Source organism: Solanum lycopersicum, chromosome 10 (assembly GCF_036512215.1).
Source record: "Solanum lycopersicum chromosome 10, SLM_r2.1".
NCBI classification, from domain to species: Eukaryota; Viridiplantae; Streptophyta; class Magnoliopsida; order Solanales; family Solanaceae; genus Solanum; species Solanum lycopersicum.
Genome location: NC_090809.1, coordinates 26,202,837 through 26,221,141, shown reverse-complemented (window position 1 = coordinate 26,221,141; position 18,305 = coordinate 26,202,837). Strand labels below are relative to the sequence as shown.

The following is an 18,305-nucleotide window of genomic DNA, read 5'->3' as shown; positions in this document are numbered from 1 at the left end:
TTTCGCATTTTTAACCTATGATGTGCTATGATGCATGCCAAGGGCTTGTCTTAGTCCTCTTAGAGGACGACGACGCCTGTTACACCTAGGGAGTACTTTGGGTCGTAACAATTTTGTGCATTCTTTATAGTGGAAATTAATATAACATCAAATTGTATCACAAAGTAACGAAAATTAAATAAATGTTTCAAATATTATTAATTCGAGATGAAAGTAGTATTTATAAAATAAAATATTTTTAAAAATGTTATAATAAATTTTAAAAAAATTCCATATATTAAAGATTTAATTAATAGCCTTATATGAAAATAATATATTAATTATAAAAAAATATATTATAATATTCAAAAAGTGAAATAGAGATAATTTGAAAAACTAATATTCAACTCTCTATGATTGAAGAGTAAAGGATAACATAGAGGGTAATTGGAGATAACATTCTTTATTTTAGTCTCAAAATATAAAAAATAGAAAATAAAATAGAGTAGAATTGAGGATAATCTTACTGCTATTTTTTCATTCTTTTTTTAAGTATTTACAACTAAGAAATCCCCTCCCCCGAAAAGTAGAAAGGAGAGAGGAAAAGAAATGGAGCTGAAAATGAGTGGAAATGCAGTGAAGACGTTCGCCAGATCCATAACGTGCCTTGCACGCATTGGCAATGAGGTCGCCATTCAAGCGTCTTCTACCCAGGTTCGTTGTATTTCCTTTTCCATTTGAACACTACTTTGGTTGAAGTAAAGTGTTTGCTCCACTATTACAGTAATTGGGGTTTTGTGGTCGCTTCAGATTATGCCCTATTTTCGACACCATGGTACTTTACAATTCAACTGCTTCATTCTTCCCTTCTTTTTCGCAGCTCACGTTTCACACTCTTAACTCCTCAAGGTCGGCCTATCAATCAATTACATTCAAACCTGATTATTTTGATGTCTTCACTGTTTCTGCTCCACAGGTGCAATGCAGTGTGCTCTTGAAGGTATATATATGCTTTTACCAATCCAATCCTCTCTACTCTAAACTCTTTTCCTTAATTTTACCTTAACTTCATGTTTTGTAGGCTATTTGTTCTGTATTAAGAACACCAATTGCCAGTATAGATCATTTGACTGTCTCATTGCCTAATCCTGATGCATCAAAGGTGCAGTGGACACTCAACTGCCATAATGGTAAAACTTCTTTTTTAGGATTCCTAAAAATACAAGGAAAATATGTTCTTATTTACAAGCTATAGATTAGGTCAGGGCAGGGAAGGGAGTATTTACTTTAATGGATAGACCATGTAGAGACTCACATTGATATAGTGTCAAAGGTCTGGTGAATTTTGTTATGATTCTCGTGAATAAATGGTTACATTGTGTCTACCCATGCATTATCTTCACATTATGGCACAAGGTGATAAAGTGTAAAACAGGAGTAGGAAGAAAGGTACTGGAAATGTTAGAATAGGAAATACTCCAAAAGGAAGTTAAAAGGGAGAGTGTAACTACTCAGTCAACAACCTTTGAAACCTCACAATTTTTTGACCCTTAGGTCTTTAATCCAAAAGACTCTTCAACAGTTGAAATCGCTAGCTCGCCTTTTACGGACCCTAACTTTCACACTTCCATTCATATGGAATTTGCCAAAGGCATCTTTTACATCGAACCATTGCCTGGATTTCAAGCACTAGTTCTCCTAGGCTTTTCAACTCAATAGCTCATGCCCAACTGCAAATGTGTTATCCACTCTAACCTAACCTTTGGGGACTATAGTTTTCTTCTTGTAGGCTTTAACCCAAAAAGTGCCTCAATAATTAAATTCCTAAGCTCACGACTTTATAGCCCCTAACTATTCTCTCCATTCTGATTTGGTATTTTCCTAAAACAAGTATCAGAATGAACCTCCTTTCACATTCATCTACAAAATGGCCCATGTCCAACTGTAAGGTATTGTCTGCTCTGGTCTAACCTTTAAAGCTCATAGTTTAAACACCCTTTTGATTTTTTTTTTTTATAATTGTGCTGTTCGGAACATCTTGCACGCATCTTGACTAATTCAAAGGGATATCTACTCCCTTGATTTTTAACCAAAAGGTGCTGCCAGTTGAATTCCTAAATTCGCCTTTTATGTTCCCTAACTTTTTCCTGCCATTTGGATGCAGAATTTCTCTAAGGCAAGTTTCACAGTAAACTCCCTGTCGAGTTCAACCACCAGGCATTCCTAAGCGGTTATAATTGTTAACACAATGGGCACTATGTCCCATTTATAAACTAGGGAACTTGGAACAAATTATTACTCTTAAGACAACTGAGATTCAATATTTAACAAAAAGACAAATGTAAAATCAAACTAAAATTCTTAACATTAACAAGGGATAAATCTATTTATCTAATGATAATCTGGATACAACAACTGTAATATACTCAATATAATCCAAGTATCCAACAAGTGGGGTCCAGGAAGGATAGAATGTACGTAAACCTTATGGTTGTCGTGGAGATAGAGAAGCTATTTATGAAAGATCGTAGACTCAAGTGCAACAAATCAAAGTAGTTAAGAGAAAGGAAATATGACAATGAAGAAAACATTGCAACTAATAAGGAAAGTAGTACAAAGCATTCAGAAAAAGAACAATAACAGTAGTAAATAATGTGGTAACTGAAACACTATACAACGAATGGTTATAGATATCAAAAGGAAGAAACTACATGAATAAGGCTAATACTCGACAGACACAGTGCTCTAGATTCCCAGCCAGCCATGTCCTTTTTCATAATTTGGCACTGAAGAACACTTCTGAAAAATGATTAACCAAATACACTCTGCTTATCAATTGCTGAAAAAAGCACTTCTTAAATACATATTTTTTCGGGAAAATCAACACTGTAAACAGTAAATCTCAAAACCAAAAAGATACTGAGCTGTGTGAAGCAAACTAAAGTATAGGAGATCCTGGTCTTACATAAAAACTTACACATTGCCAATTAGTTCTATTAGATCGCCAACATCCCCCCCCCCCCCCCCCCCCACAAGTTTCCTTTACACACACACACAAAAAAAAAGAGGCTAAGACAGTCCATCCTGATTTTCCTGATGGAGTTGCAAGTGCCTCAATTTTTTTTGAGTTTCTTTCTAATAATTCGGTCAAACACAAACTGCTTTTCCTTGAAATATTTTTTCGAAAGCTATTTTTAAAAAGTACTACTCAAAATAAGCTATTTTTGACCGCTTGACCACATAGGCCCTAAATAGATTTAGCACCAAGAAGAGAGGGAGAAAGGTAAGGAGAAAACATAAGAATGGAAAATTTATAGGAGAGGCGAGGCCGCGAAGGAGTATGGAACTGTTAAACAAGGTAAAATTCATGAGATAGTTAAGCCTATCTCTAGTTAAATGATAATATAATTTCAAACCAAAGCTAGTGATGATAACACTGAATTAGAATTCCAAAGTCAAGTGTATTATAATAATAGATACGTATGAATTAATTGAAGAGTCTACAAAGATAAATACAATTTAAAGTATTGAAATTTAGCTTAAAATGTCAAAAGGTATACGATAGAATAGATTAGCTTTTTCTACAATACAATCTCCCATCTAATAGAAATGCATCCTAAGTTGACCTTGGTTTCCAACTATGAAAATAATAACAGCTTAAAAATAATATATGTTTCATGCTATATTTGCCCTATTCATTAAGGAGTATTATTGGAATGCTTTGATTGTAGTTTGTCATAATTTAATATCCTGGAGATGTTATGCTTACGTTTGTCATATTTTAAACTTTTGGAAGTGTTATGCTTACATTCGTCATATTTTAATCTCCTTAACTGATATGCTTAACATTACTATGTGTTACAGTTTTCAGCATTTTCTGTTTTAAACTTCCCCTCGGCATATATTAGCAGTCTTAGGGTTGAGCTTTCACTATTTGTATCATGAAGATATCATTTGCACCATTGAGAACATCACAAGAAGTTAGAGATGTCCCATGTATCTCCAACACTGTGACCTGCTTAATCTCTCTGATAACATGATATGTACAACATAGATGATCGTGTTGATGTATTAGCAGCATCACCTTAACATGCCACTTTTGCAGGTATGAGGAAAGCTTATTGGATTACTTGCAATGTTGAACCTGACATACAACACTTATCCCTTGATAGGAGAAAGCTTCCAAGCAACTTTGTGGTGAGGCCTCGTGATCTGAACAGGTTACTGTCAAACTTCCAAACAACTCTCCAAGAGATCACAATCATTGCTACCAATCCAACTTGCTTACCTCCTGATACTGCAACTGAAATTGGAGGCAAAGCTGTTGAGCTCAGAAGTTATATAGACCCAACAAAAGGTAGACTGGGTGAACCACTTTTTCTTTTCTTTTTACTGTCGCTTGTTTACAGGTGGTTTTAAGCTATTAATCTTTCTTTGTAGAAAATGATTCATCACTACACACTCAGTTGTGGATAGATCCCACTGAAGAGTTTGTGCAGTATAATCATATCACGAACCCTGTGGATGTGACATTTGGAGTGAAGGAATCGAAAGTAATTTTTCATGTCTTTGACTGGGACTTCTTTAATCCAGTTAATGCCTTCTCAATTCTGAGGCCTTTCTTAGATGACACGTAATAACAACTTTGATGCGGTAAAATAGCGCGTGTGTTTTCTGGAGGTTCTTCAATGTTTGCTGAACCTCTTTTTTGTTCGTTTTTGCAAATTCTCTCTTCAGGCTTTCCTTTCTTTCTGTGAGGGATGTGAAGTTGACATACAGTTCTATTTTGATAAAGCTGGCGAGTAAGATAATCAAACACTCTGGTTTTTTTGACATTAGTTCCTTGTTGTTTTCTTTAAACTGTCCTTGTCTTCAGCAAGAGGAACACTATGCACTTTAGGATATCTGCACAGAAAGCTATTTTGAAGTCCGGAAATATTGCATACATTTGCCTCCATATCAGCACTTTTTGGCTTGGATGGTTGATAACTGCTTCCGAAGGAAACAAAAATAATTTTCTTTCTCACAGTTTAATGATTTAGGTTGCATACTTTTGTAAAATGGCCAACTAAGGATATCTGTCCAAAAACAAAAAAATGTTGAACGCAATAACATCAAAAGGCATGTTTTTTTGCAACATAATCAAATTAGCTAGTATGTGTAAATTAATTGCAGTCAATAATCAATTGTTGTGAAAGATACGTTTGGCATCTTCCCTGACAACATGGTTCACAAGCTGATGTTTCATGGATCTATTGTACAGACCATGCTTAACTTACAATTGTTATCACCATCTAATTTTAAATGTTTTTCTTTTTCAATACATTATATCTCTTTGCTGTGTTAGACATAAGTTTTTTGCTTTATATAAGATTTTCTTCTGATAATACCTGAATTTATGGACAGGCCAATTTTAATGGCTCCAAAATTTGGTTTAGACGATGGCTCCAACTCAACTTTTGATGCCACTTTGGTACTTGCAACCATGCTTGTGTCACAGCTCAACACTGCAAGCTCCTTGGAAAATCCACAATCTGCTGGCACTTCCTATGGGCAGGCTAATGATGGAAGACAGGCCCCAGTCCAGGAGAGGTCAAAAGGGAATTCTGGGCTTCCATCTGATCAGACCAGAATTTGGTCTGATCTTTCAGGTTAGTATTTGCCGAACTAGATGGTACAACTTATTTACTGGTACGACATATTTACTTAATTTTCATAAATTCAAGAAAATTCAACTTTATATAGGAAGCAGAACAAGAGGTGGTAATGATGCTGAACACGGAAAGGAAAGAAACGAGAGCGATAATGTGCAAAGGGAAATTCAGAAAATTGGTGTGATACACATATCTGAAGCTGGAGCTGCTGGAAGAAATATGTCTGACATACCTAATGAGTATCCTGAACTTTTTTTGCTTTAAAAATTGTTATGAATTTTAGTGCTCCAGCTTTAAACCTACCATTGCCTGTAGATATATAAACATAGTGGTTAAAGCTAGCTGCTATGTTATGTTCTTATGGTTTGCAGATGTTTCAATTATAGGTTCATAATTAACAATCTATTGAGGGGTAAGAAGCATGAGGTTTTGGTCCCAAACTATTGGGCTAATCTTGAGTGTTGATAAGTCTTGACATGTATGAAATATCTTAAGGAACTCCCATATCTGGTTGAGATTGATATGGTAGTATTTTCTTTGGGAGGAGTGGTGGGGTAAGGTGTGGGGTTTGGAAGGGGGAAACCTTTATATCAAGTAATTGTAGCTAATGTAACGGGAAGGTATCTATCCAAGAGGTCACCTATATTTCAAATTTCATGCACATTTTGTTATGCATTTTCCACATGATTACTCCATGCTGCAGTGGATAACTTTCTATGCTGAGTAATTATCTACCTATAATAAGTGGTCATTGGGTTGGTCTCACAAGAAAAACAAACCCTATTTGAAATTCCATTTATCGAATACAATTTAATTTGCAATACAGAACTCTGCGTAATAAGTACAATGTTTGTTTTCAGGTGTAGAACTCTCGGAAACTTTTGCAGCACTTGGTTTCTGATATTAAACTCCCATATACTAATACATGCATAATTTATGCAGAAATGTATGTAGTATTATTTTTATGTGGGATATAATGTGGAATAGTAATATACATTAGTCTTTCAAGGATGCAAGTATCTAAAAGACAAAAATATCCTTAAAGTACGCAATCACTGCAATCCTGCTTAAGTTTGACAGTATCTGTTTTTATTATTTACCAGATATCATTCTCTGCATTATAATCACTGCATAACAATTCATGTATTGACTGTGACCTTCTCTATTTTTTATTTTTTTTTTATGTATTACAAACCTTTGTTTAATTAGTTCATTAACCAGACAAACCCTAAGAGTAATAAGGGTGGACATAATAGCTTGAGGAAACTACCAATATATACATGCTCCAATATATACATGCTCTAATCACCTAAATGATCTATATGAGCAAGATATTGGATTTTGATGGTGAATTTAGAAATCAGTGTGAAATTCTAATTACTTCATGACTGTACTTCCAAGAAGAAAGTATCTTTTCTTGACTGTATCAATTAGCTTCCATTCTGTGGACAGGAATCCTTTGGAAGAACCTCAAGGTTAGTCGTGATCCTACTCTGGACATTTAGTTTCTGTTGTCCACTCAACTTATGCTGCTCCAATTGTATGTCAGGCATGGTGGATTTGGAAGGTCATGCTTCTCAACACCATCCTAGTAACTGGGTAGAAGCAGATGACGACGATGATGAAGGAGATGAGTCAGAGTTGTGTGTTCAATCAACTCCTCCATATCACTAGGAATACAACAGCTCAAGCTGTTATATAATCCTAACAAGTAGTTTGTTATTGATAAATTTTGCTGTAAGTATGTACAATTGCCCTACCAATGCTCCACTTGTCTACTTTGCACTTGGTTTCTTGTTACCTAATCAGTTCTCTATAGGTAATTCATGTTTACCATGAAATATAACTGGCCATATAGCTCATTAGTTTGTTGTTTGAAAGTTTGTTTTTCTCATACTGGTAAATGAACCTCCCATGTTTGGTTGACTTAAATGTTTTGAAAATCAATTCAATTTCTTTAAATTTAAGGTAAAATATTTTTTTTCTTACCCAATACGTTGTACGCCATACCCAACTCTCGCCATAAAAAAGTTAAATTATATTTTCTTATTTTTAAAATTTCAAATATGTTTGTACCCCTACTCAAACCTCCTCCCCCAACCACCACCATCCACCTAGGCCACCTGCCCCACGCCACCATCCACCACCCAGGTCACCTTGTCAAAAAAATACGCTTGGGGAAATATTTCAAGGTTAAAATTTTTTTACGCCTTCCCCGTCATTCTTCACCCAGGCCACCCTGTCAATTTAATTTTTTTTTTAAAAAAAAATTGTTTGAAATATATATAAAAAAGTTTATCCAAGTCTTGGTGGCAAATCTCATGTCGGATGTTGAAACGGTCATCGCGATCTTGTCCTAGTTTAGGTGTCAAGGTTGGGTCCTAAATTAATTATTGGGTTCATTTTCTAATCATAAATTAGTCCTAAAGAATATTGTCTAGTCTTAAGTTAAAAACAAAAGATGTTTTTTGGAAAATATCTTTCATTCAACAACTAAATTTACTTGTTTTTCAAGAAAACATTTTCCTTCATATCAAATTTACCGTAAGGGGTCATTTCATTGTAGTTTGGAGTTATGCAAATATTAGTAATACATGAATTAGTTATGTAAGTATTAGTAATGCATGTAGTTATGCGAGATTTAATAATTTTTTTGAGCGTTATTTTATTATATTCATTATATACTTCTTATAAATCATTATTTGTTTATCATTATACCAATGACCTTTCCTACCTTATGCTGAGCACAAGTAGGTTTAATAAAATTCATTCTTAGCAAAAAATATTTTTTAAATATTCATTATAAATACCATGTCAGACTTTTAGTGTAATGATTCTAATCTTGATCCTGGTGTCTTTTCTGGTGGTGATGATTTTTCTTCAGATAGGAAAGAGCATGACTATGGTAATATACAATTATGGTGATACGCCTAGTTCTAGCTGAGAAAAAGAAGATGTTAAGGAGAATTACTTTGATAGCGGCTTTCCTCTTGAATACTGTAATGATACTTGTAATGATACTGACAAAGTTGGTGGAGAAGAGAAATACAAAGAAGAAGAAGTTGAACATGAAGAGGAGGAGAAGAACAAGAGAGAAGAAGATAGCTATGAAGCCAACGAGGCCAACAACGAATTGATTAAATGAACTCACTTTTGTTTTCTTCTCCTTTAGTTCATTTTATTTCTCTTTTATTTCATAATGGAGTTTTTGATGAATTTATTACATCGATTTATTAGATGCAATACGACTTATGTTGAGCACGAGTAGATTTAATTTTTCCATACAAATAATCTACTGTAATTATTTTACATATGATTTGACGTTTCATTTGTAACAATCTATATATAATATTAAATTAAATATAGACAAGGTGATTTGATACATCTAATTTTCAATTTGTTATAAAGTATAAGCTCATAAGTCATAATGATATAATATAAAAAGAAGAAGACAAGCTAAGTAGATGAAGAAGTTTTTCTTCTTTTCAAGTGTCTTCCAAATGGTGAGTGATATTTTTATTTTATAGTGTTGAGATATTATTTTCAAAGGTTACAAACTAGTAGATACATAGTTATCCAAGGGCTTCTTATCACTTTGGAGACATGCATACATGAATGAATACAATCAAGTCTTGAATATATCTAGACAATCCACACAATTCAATGGATTTATAACATTCCTCCTTAGATGTCTTTAGATAATGTGTCTCGTTAAAACCTTATTAGAAAAATTTCTGTGGAAAAATTCTAGTGAAGGAAAAAGGTTATACATATCTTTTCATATGCATTATTTGTTGCCTCATTAAAAATCTATCCACGAGAAATCCAATGGGGCAAAATCTCGAGGAAAAAAGAGTATAACTTGTATTATACTCCCCCTAATCGAAACATCACTTAGTTTCTTATGATGATATCATCCTGTCATCCAATCTTATAACATATCACTTAAAATTCTCATCCGTTATAATTTCAAAGAAATCTCCTTTCTCATTCAATTGGATCAACTTTCTTTTTTATTTTCTTTGTTATCATAACTGTCTGTCAATAATTTTACATTTTATGTGTACAGATTACCATTCAAATTAAAATTGATATTTTACTTTTATAGTGAAAACTATAAATCGTATCTCAGCGATCAAAATTGTGTTACACGAGTGCCAAATATATAATCTTTTTGTATGTATTACAAAAATATTACTTGTTATATCCCACTATAATCTAACCTATATATATATATATATATATGATTTACGAAAGGATTCAAGATTCTGAAAAAATAGTCTGAAAAAATAGTATACATGTTAGAAATAACACAATTATTCTAAGAAAAAAATATAAATTGACTGTTGAAGAAATAGGGATACAAGATTCTAAAAAACAAATGCATACATAATAAAAATAATACAATCTGTTGAGGAAAATACAATATTCTAAAAAAATAATACAAATTAACGTGAAAAAAATAGGATACATAGACATACAAAATCATTTGACATACCTATTTGAATGACTACAAACTAAAAAACAAATACATTGTTTTAAATAAAAATACAAATGGTGAGTAAGAAATTAACAATTGACACACAAAAATTGATATGACTACAAGTTTACTACTTTCTTCTCTAACTCTCTCTTTCTCACTACACCATTTTCGGCCTACAGCAACACCACGTAAGTGTAGCCTAAACTAGCAAAAAGTGTGGCCTTTGAGAAATGGCTACACTTTTGGGACATTCAGCAACACTTTTTAAGGGCTACCCAAAAGAAGCGTAACCTTTGGCATTAGGCAACACTTTTTAAATGTTGCCATCTTTGGCAACACTTATAAAGCGTAGCCAAATAGGTATAAGGGCAAGCTTTGAAGACGTGCATTAGCAACACCTATTTTTTGTTAGACTACACTTAAAAGCGTTGCCTTTTCAGATTTATTGGGCACACTTAAAAAGTGTTGCCTTTTATTGGTCATCTATTCCAACATTTATAAAGTGTAACTTTATATCTCATCTATTGCAACACTTATAAGGTGTTACTTTATATGTCTGCTATAGCAACACTTAAAAATTGTTACTTTATATCTCATCTATAGCAACACTTATAAAGTGTTGATTTTATATCTCATCTAGAGCAACACTTACAAAGTGTAACTTTATATCTACCTAAAGCAACACTTACAAAGTGTAACTTCAACATTTATAAGCCTACATGTAGCACAAATATATATAATATATTTACATACATACAAGTGACCTAAAACACAAAATGAACTAATTAATTATTAAATTGAAGCTAAATATTTCAAATAAACTTCGAGAAATATTTCATGTACAACCAAAACATAGAAAGTGATTGCTTAAAGATCTCTAATATCAACAAGTTCCAAAAACCCAAAAGTGTCATTCAAAATTATATGACAACAATACAAAAATTTCTTCATCTTTTGCCACAATGGATCGAGTTTACTTCTGACCAAATTCAAATTCAATTACCTGCATTTTCCTGCACATTTAAAATAAAATTATAAGTTTGTGATGAATTGTGGAAGTGCATAATCAGAGAGAATTCACTGTAAGACAACCAATCCAAATCTAAATACAATTTCAATGTAAAAATTACACATTATAAGGACTACAATATTTGTGCAGTCTTCTGTTGTTGGCTCTCAAAAATTAAACTTCAAAAGTTTAATTTGTGCAGTCTTCTGTTGTAAACTTCAATGTAAAAATTACACACAAGTAGTTCAAACAAACCAATGATGACCACTGGAAACAAGGTTCATAGCATAGTTTAGAAGTGTCCACAAAAATCAATACATAACAACATGACATGATATTTTCAAAGAACTGCAGTATAGTGCAGCTGCTGAAGGAAGATGGGGAAGTCTAACTAAGTGTGGGGTTACGGAGACCACGACGGTCCGTCGTGACTGTGACGGTCCGTCCTGCAGGTTCGTCATAAAGTTCAGAGAAGTAATCCCAGTACCCATATTCCAAGAGTTTAACTAAGTGTGGGGTTGCGGAATCCACGACGGTCCGTCGTGACTGTGACGGTCCGTCATGCAGGTTCGTTATGAAGTTCAGAGAAGTAATCCCAGTACCCATATTCCAAGAGTTTAAAGTGTTTTGGAACGGAGACCCTTGACGGACCGTCGTGTCTGTGACGGTCCGTAGGTGGCAGCATAGTGCAGCTGCTGAAGGAAGATGGGGAAGTCTAAGTGTGGGGTTACGGAGTCTACGACGGTCTGTCGAGTCTATGACGGTCCGTCCTGCAGGTTCATCATGAAGTTCAAAGAAGTAATCTCAGTAATCCCAGTACCCATATTCCAAGAGAAGTAATCTCTAGGGCAAGGTTCATCATCACACAGTGAACAAAAAAGACACAAACAAAAAATACAGACAAGAGAAATGTTTAGTAAGAAGAGAAGGAATGCTATAAAAAGACACAAAAAAATCTTGAACAAGGTAAAGATTTAACAGACAGTGAACAAGTAACCATTGAGGATCTATCAAACATAATAAATCTACCCACAAGATCTTCTATTAATGGTCAAGCTCTAGATGGTTTCTCTACCCTACAAAGGTAAAGGTTTGCAAACAATTAAACTCTATACTAATAACAATAGTATTATAATTGTCGAGAATGTAGACATTTTAATCACAGGCTGCAGCACATTAATGTGTTAGCCATAACTCCTCAATTGCACAATACTAAAAGAACAATTATTCAACTAACCATTCGAATGCTTAAACCAAAAACAAAAACATTCTTAACAGTTATAAATTGGTGGACTAAACTTAGACAAGTAAAAATAAGTTTTGAATTTCATTACCAAGAACAATAACTAAACTAGAATAAAAACAATATTGACACTATTAACAGAGAATTTGAAATAGAAAATACCTTTTGAAGAACCGAATCTTGAGCTGACCCCGAAGAAAATGGAAGATTTGTGCCTCTTACAGCTTGTGCACTACTTGCATCAATAGGTGAAACAAGGTTAGATCCAACACACCCTGGTATATCTTGAAAATTCAATCCAGGGTTGTTTTGCAGCAATTGAGTGAATAAATGTCGCATTTCTTCTCTCAATTCTTCCTTTAGAGAAGTGATTTCATCGACATGCTTTTGTTTTAGATTGTTAATTTCCTCATCTTTCTTCAAAGAACTTGTTGTCACTGATCTACCATAGCACCTAACTCGACCAGGCTGCTCCTTTCCAAACACTGCCCTAAATGCATCATCAGCAATTTCCCTAGAATTTTGGCGATTTTGAAGTTCAGCCTATTGAATAAAATTGGCATCCATAGTGAATTGTAAGTACTATTTCATTTCCAATCCTATGATAGCGATCAAGCATTAAAACATTATGAAAAATTTTCGTAAAAAATAATTTAACAATGTCGACAAATAATTGATATCTCCTCGAATTTGCACAAGAAGAAGAAGAAGAAGGCATACGTGATTAAAATTTAATGTAATCAAACTCCCCACAATATAAATGTTAAGTCTGAATAAAGTTCACTAATAATCCTCTTTGAAAAACTTACTATTGCAATTTGGGTATCAGCCTGGATTTCCTTTACCGTCTTGGTACGAGTTGCAATAAATATTTCAGGTTTTGATGGTTCTTCGTTGTTGTCTTTGGCTGCACGCTACAAATTATATCAAAAGAAATTTTAAAAAATCAGTAAGTTCTTATAAAGTACAAAAAATGAAAATCAAATTCTGTATGAAATGTCAACTAAGTATTACCAATGCCACACGTACTCTAGCAAAATTAATAGGTCCCATTCGATGCCTCCACTTTTGTTTTTTCCTGTTTTGAGAATTCATCTCGCATATAGCCTATTGTTAAAAACAAAGAGATAATTGAATTGATATGTATAAAAAGAATAGATATGACACAGAATTAGTCGATGAGTGAAAATGCACCATTTTAACCCTACTTGAACAGTTCGGTGTTTCCAATACTCGATCAACTGGCGGAATTCATTATGTGGAATGCCATCAGGACATTTTGCTAGCATATCCTCAAGGGTACTGTTTTTATCAAAAAAATTCTTTTTAATTTTTTGCTTGTGTCGCCTCCAAGCATCATAAAGACCAGCCATCACCCACTTCTTTCCTTCTACTGGAAGTAGAAATTTGGACTATGCAAAATAAAATATATTTAGTTTCAGTAAGTAAAAACAATATGAATTCTCAAGAGTGGTTGTTTTTACATTGACGTATTCCCACATGCGCTTTTTAGTATCATTTGGCACCACATGCCAACTAGTGTACATCAAGCTGATGAATCTAGGATTCCTTGCAATTGTTCCTATAAAGTTGCTTAATTGTGACACTATCTTATTAGTTGGTCCCACCGCTTGTCCTTTATCAAATGTCACCTCCTTTCTTTCTTCCAAATTTATTGCATGAATATCCTTACATGTTGTATGTCCTCGAACTTTTTTTGGCTTCGACATTTCTAGATTGATGTAATAGACATGAAATAAGATATTTCTTTTATAACGAGTTCTAAATCTTAGAAGGTTTAAAACATACCTTTTGTAATACAATCAATGTCAATTTCCTCTTCTTGTTCCACACGATCATCCAATCCTTTGTTATGTTCATTAATAATAGGAGTATGCATAAATTCGACATCACTTGTTGTGTTGTTGTCACGTTTTGTTTCATCATCTTTGTGTATCCCTTGATCTTTTAGAAACTGATCAAGAGTACTAGCTGGTATGACCGGCTTCCTCTTTACCTGTTTGCAATTCGGTAGATCAAGAATATCATGTCGTGCCTCTCCATTACCTAGTGTTGTTCCAGTCGCATGTGCTGAAGCAGTAACATCTTTATTGAATGACGTATGGAACCTAGAATTATTCATAGGAAGTTTAGTTCCATTATCTTGAATGGAATCTTCAAATTGAAATAACCTCTGTTTAGTTTGTCCTTTCCCTGCAATCATGCGTAAGGTTCTAAGCTCTTCCCTTGAAGACGATTGAATGACTGATTTGTGCCCAAGCAATTTACTCTTTCCTTGTTGTGGAATGAAATCCTCAAAATTCTTTGTTTTATGTGATATTGGTGCCTGCTCTTTCTTAGCTTTATCATTGCGTTCATTTGCAAGTTGTTCTCTCTTAATCTTGAATTTGTTGGCCAATTCAGCACTTGATCGGTATTGCATATCAACATCCAGATTCTTCAATGGACTTTTAGCTTTGTTTGGTTTCAAACCCTTTTTATTTAGCATTGTTGATTGATTCATTGTTTTTGCTTTGTTTAAATCTCTTCAATTTGTTTCCCGATAGTAAGTAAACCTACAAAATAATAAGATTGTTTAAGTGAAAGAAGTAGCAGGACGGATTCAAATTGGAAGAACTACATGAACAAACAGAAAAAATGATAACATATGAAACAAGAGGTCGTTGGCTGCATCCACATTTAAAAACTATAGAGCTTCTTATTACTTAAATTAATAAAAGGTAAAGAGTTGTACCTTTCTCGGAGCGACAAATTCAGGACAACGACCAAACCAGAAGCAACTTCAAACTACAGAGTTGAATGCCTCTAATGCCAACTGCCTGATAATAAAATGAAACCAGAAAGTATATAAATAACAAACAACCAAATCAAGCAAAAATAAGCTAGAAGTATAGGTTCCTCAATAAAATAATAATCAGATAAGAAGGCAACATATTACATTCCACATATTAGATATATTAATGTATTTTACAAAAAAAAACTATTATATTACAAAAACAGTGAGTGAGCACTATATGATCATCACAACAATAATGAAACTCATGGTGTGTCTTATTCAGACACTTCTTCAGACTCAACTTCATCATCAGACTCATCTTCATACTCATTTTCAGACTCGTCTTCAAACGCATCTGAAAACTCATTTTCATACTCATTTTCAGACTCATCTTCGAACTCATCTTCAAACTCCTCTTCATACTCGACTTCAAGTTGTTGATTGACAAATTCCTCCACAGGCACATCAATGATTGTTTCTGCTAAATCAGTCCTTATTAAGAGTACTTCACCATTATCTTTTGGTATAGATGGACCCTTCGAATGTTCAGATGGCTCATTTTCATAACTTTGTGGGAGATTAGATTCAACTTCATCACCCATGTTAAACAAGTCTCTTGGAACAGTCTTCATAACATAATGTTTATCTTGATCATATGGATCTTGCACATAGAATCATTGGTGTACTTGAGATGCAAGCACAAAAGGCTCTTCCTGAGAGCATCTCTTGTTAAAGTAGACATAAGTAAGGCCATAAACATCTTTTTCAAACTCATACCAATCACACTTAAATAAAACAACCTTAAAATGGTTGTAATAGTTTAATTCAACAATATCAACTATTCTACCATAATAAGTCAAATCTGCAGCAATCCGATTTTTATCCTTTGAGCTTGCAAAGCTTGTAGTTGAGGCAATTAGTGTAACACCACTATTTTGTGTTTTACGCCTTGCATCATGCTGCCTAACATGGAATCTATAATCATTTATGAGATACCCAGAATATCTTTTTGCAACAGAATTTGGTCCTCTAGACAATTGTTTTATTAAATCTGGCACATCCTCTTGCAAAGCACGAGTTTTAAACCATTGAAAAAAGTTTTGAAAATGATTCTTGGCTTTGCTCCATTTAGATCTTCTTGACTGATTATTAACTTGCTCATGCTCTCTACAAAATTTATACTATATTTGTTAAAATAATAAATTAAATAAGATAAAAATTAATTAAACAAAAGGAATGGTATATTCAAATTAAGGTACCTAATATATTCTTGAACATCGTCACAATTTCCCAATAAGTATGCATGTGCCTGACTTAGTGACTTGTCATCTAAAATGATTGGATCAGTTTTCTTTGCTCCTAAAGGAACTCCTTTGTTAGAAAACAAACTCACAGGTTCTGCATCACTTGGGTCACATTCATCATTGTTTCGCGCTCTCCTATTAAATCTGGTATTTACACCCCGATTCAAATATTTTGAGAATAAATTCATGCAATCTATTCCCACTCGTGTCTCTGCTATGCAACCTTCTGGAAAACGCCTATTGCGAATGTATGATTTGAATGTACCCATTTCTCTTTCAGTGGAATACATCCATCGATTTTGCACTGGTCCGCCTAATCTCACTTCATTCACCAAATGAATAGGCAAATGAATCATGATATCAAAAAATGAAGGAGGAAAAATTCGCTCCAACTGATTTACTAGTTTCTATGATCTCTACTTCTAAGCAATCCAGTTCCTCCAATGTGATTACTTTTTGTCACAAACGATGGAAGAAGGAACTTAGACGAATCAAAGGAATAGCCACATGATCAGGAAGAATGCTTTTAATTGGTATTGGAAGCAAGTAATGTAACATAAAAGGAGCATCATGGGTTTTATAATTAGACACCTTTCTTTCATCCAAGTGCACACACCTAGATATATTGGAGGCACTACCATCAGGTAGCTTAGCTGTCTTTAAAACTCCACAAAAGATGGATTTCTCTCCATTTGTCATTGAGAAGCATGCCTTTGTAAACTTTGTTCTCTTACTATCTTCTGTATCTTGTGGATGAAGGTTCTTCCTAATTCCCATATCTTTTAAATAATACCGTGCTTTTGCATGATCTTTTGTTTTTCCTGAAATATCCAAAAGAGTTCCAAGTATGCTATCAACTATGTTCTTCTCTATGTGCATTACATCAAGGTTGTGACGTAACAAGTTGTGTTTCAAGTAAGGTAATTCAAAAAAATTTGACCTTTTTTTCCATGGGCCATCATATGATCTCTTTTTCTTCTTCCCAAACACATTTTCAAAATCACGTAAGATATTAAGAACATCAATTCCCTTTAAAGGAGCTGGAGGAGGCCTAAATTCAGTTTTTCCATTGAATGATCTTTTGTTTGATCTCCATGGATGATCCATCGGTAGAAAAACACGATGATCCATATAGAACATTTTCTGACTATGTTTAAGATAGCGAGAATTAGTGCCATAGTTACACCAAGGGTAAGCAAACTTTCCTTTTGTACTCCAACCAGATAACATAACATATGCAGGAAAATCACTCATTGTCCACATAAGAGTTACCCGCATTTGAAAAGTTTCATTTCTGGAAGCATCTTATGTTTCAACCCCAGAATCCCATAATAATTTTAACTCGTCTATCAATGGTTGTAAGTAAATATCAATGTCATTTCCAGGTGATTGCGGTCCAGGTATAAGTAAAGAAAGTATGGAATATTCAGATTTCATGCACATCCAAGGCGACAGATTATAAATCATCAACATAATTGGCCATGTGCTATGTGATATACTCATGGTACGAAATGGATTGAATCCATCACTTGACAAGCCAAGTCTCACATTGCGACAATCTTGTGCGAAATCTGGATGCACCCTATCAAAGTCTTTCCATGCTAGACCATCAGCGGGATGCCTTAACTTTCCATCTTTAGAACGTTCCTCTTCATGCCACCTCAAAGAATCTGCCGTCTTTGAGCACATAAATAGCCTTTTGAGTCTAGGAATTAATGGAAAGTGTCTCAAAGTCTTTGCAGAAACTCGATGTTGTTTTTTTGAAGACTCAAGCTCACTATCAACTTTAGGAGCTTGAATATATCGTGAAGCTCTACAATTATGACAAAATTTGTC

General features: G+C 34.0%; 2 protein-coding genes across 5 annotated transcripts; one reads left to right on the top strand and one right to left on the bottom strand.

Moving 5' to 3' along the window:
• Positions 1-434: 434 nt before the first annotated feature.
• On the top strand, positions 435-8,688 carry LOC101259988 (uncharacterized). Of its 4 annotated transcripts, none has more exons than XR_003243935.2 (11): positions 524-693; positions 860-979; positions 1,061-1,169; positions 4,085-4,336; positions 4,420-4,571; positions 4,717-4,781; positions 5,386-5,630; positions 5,725-5,872; positions 7,068-7,108; positions 7,183-7,370; positions 8,522-8,688. XR_003243935.2 is itself a non-coding variant. In XM_004248792.5 (10 exons), the coding sequence occupies exons 1-10, from the start codon at positions 589-591 to the stop codon at positions 7,305-7,307; spliced, it is 1,323 nt and encodes a 440-aa protein (XP_004248840.1). In that variant the 5' UTR covers positions 435-588; the 3' UTR covers positions 7,308-7,565. The 4 variants fall into 4 exon arrangements, 2 of the variants coding, with proteins under 2 accessions (XP_004248840.1, XP_010327521.1); XR_003243934.2 differs by having other exon boundaries at positions 8,518-8,688; XM_004248792.5 differs by lacking the exon at positions 8,522-8,688 and having other exon boundaries at positions 435-693; positions 4,420-4,532; positions 7,183-7,565.
• Positions 8,689-12,357: 3,669 nt separating this feature from the next.
• Positions 12,358-14,892, bottom strand: LOC138338779 (uncharacterized). Its single transcript, XM_069289866.1, has 7 exons — positions 14,178-14,892; positions 13,853-14,100; positions 13,577-13,780; positions 13,383-13,475; positions 13,178-13,282; positions 12,531-12,911; positions 12,358-12,372 (listed from the first exon to the last, which is right to left on the bottom strand). Exons 1-7 carry the CDS (start codon positions 14,890-14,892, stop codon positions 12,358-12,360), a joined length of 1,761 nt encoding a protein of 586 aa, XP_069145967.1.
• Between the last annotated feature and the right edge of the window lie 3,413 nt (positions 14,893-18,305).

Coding starts and splice junctions, on each gene's coding strand:
- LOC101259988 (XM_010329219.4), top strand. CDS start 589: ATGGAGCTGAAAATGAGTGGAAATGCAGTGAAGACGTTCGCCAGATCC. Junction 980..1,060: donor AATGCAGTGTGCTCTTGAAG/GTATATATATGC, acceptor CATGTTTTGTAG/GCTATTTGTTCTGTATTAAG. Junction 1,170..4,084: donor GACACTCAACTGCCATAATG/GTAAAACTTCTT, acceptor CCACTTTTGCAG/GTATGAGGAAAGCTTATTGG.
- LOC138338779 (XM_069289866.1), bottom strand. CDS start 14,892: ATGAATCAATCAACAATGCTAAATAAAAAGGGTTTGAAACCAAACAAA. Junction 14,101..14,177: donor CATTGATTGTATTACAAAAG/GTATGTTTTAAA, acceptor ACATCAATCTAG/AAATGTCGAAGCCAAAAAAA. Junction 13,781..13,852: donor GCATGTGGGAATACGTCAAT/GTAAAAACAACC, acceptor TATTTTGCATAG/TCCAAATTTCTACTTCCAGT.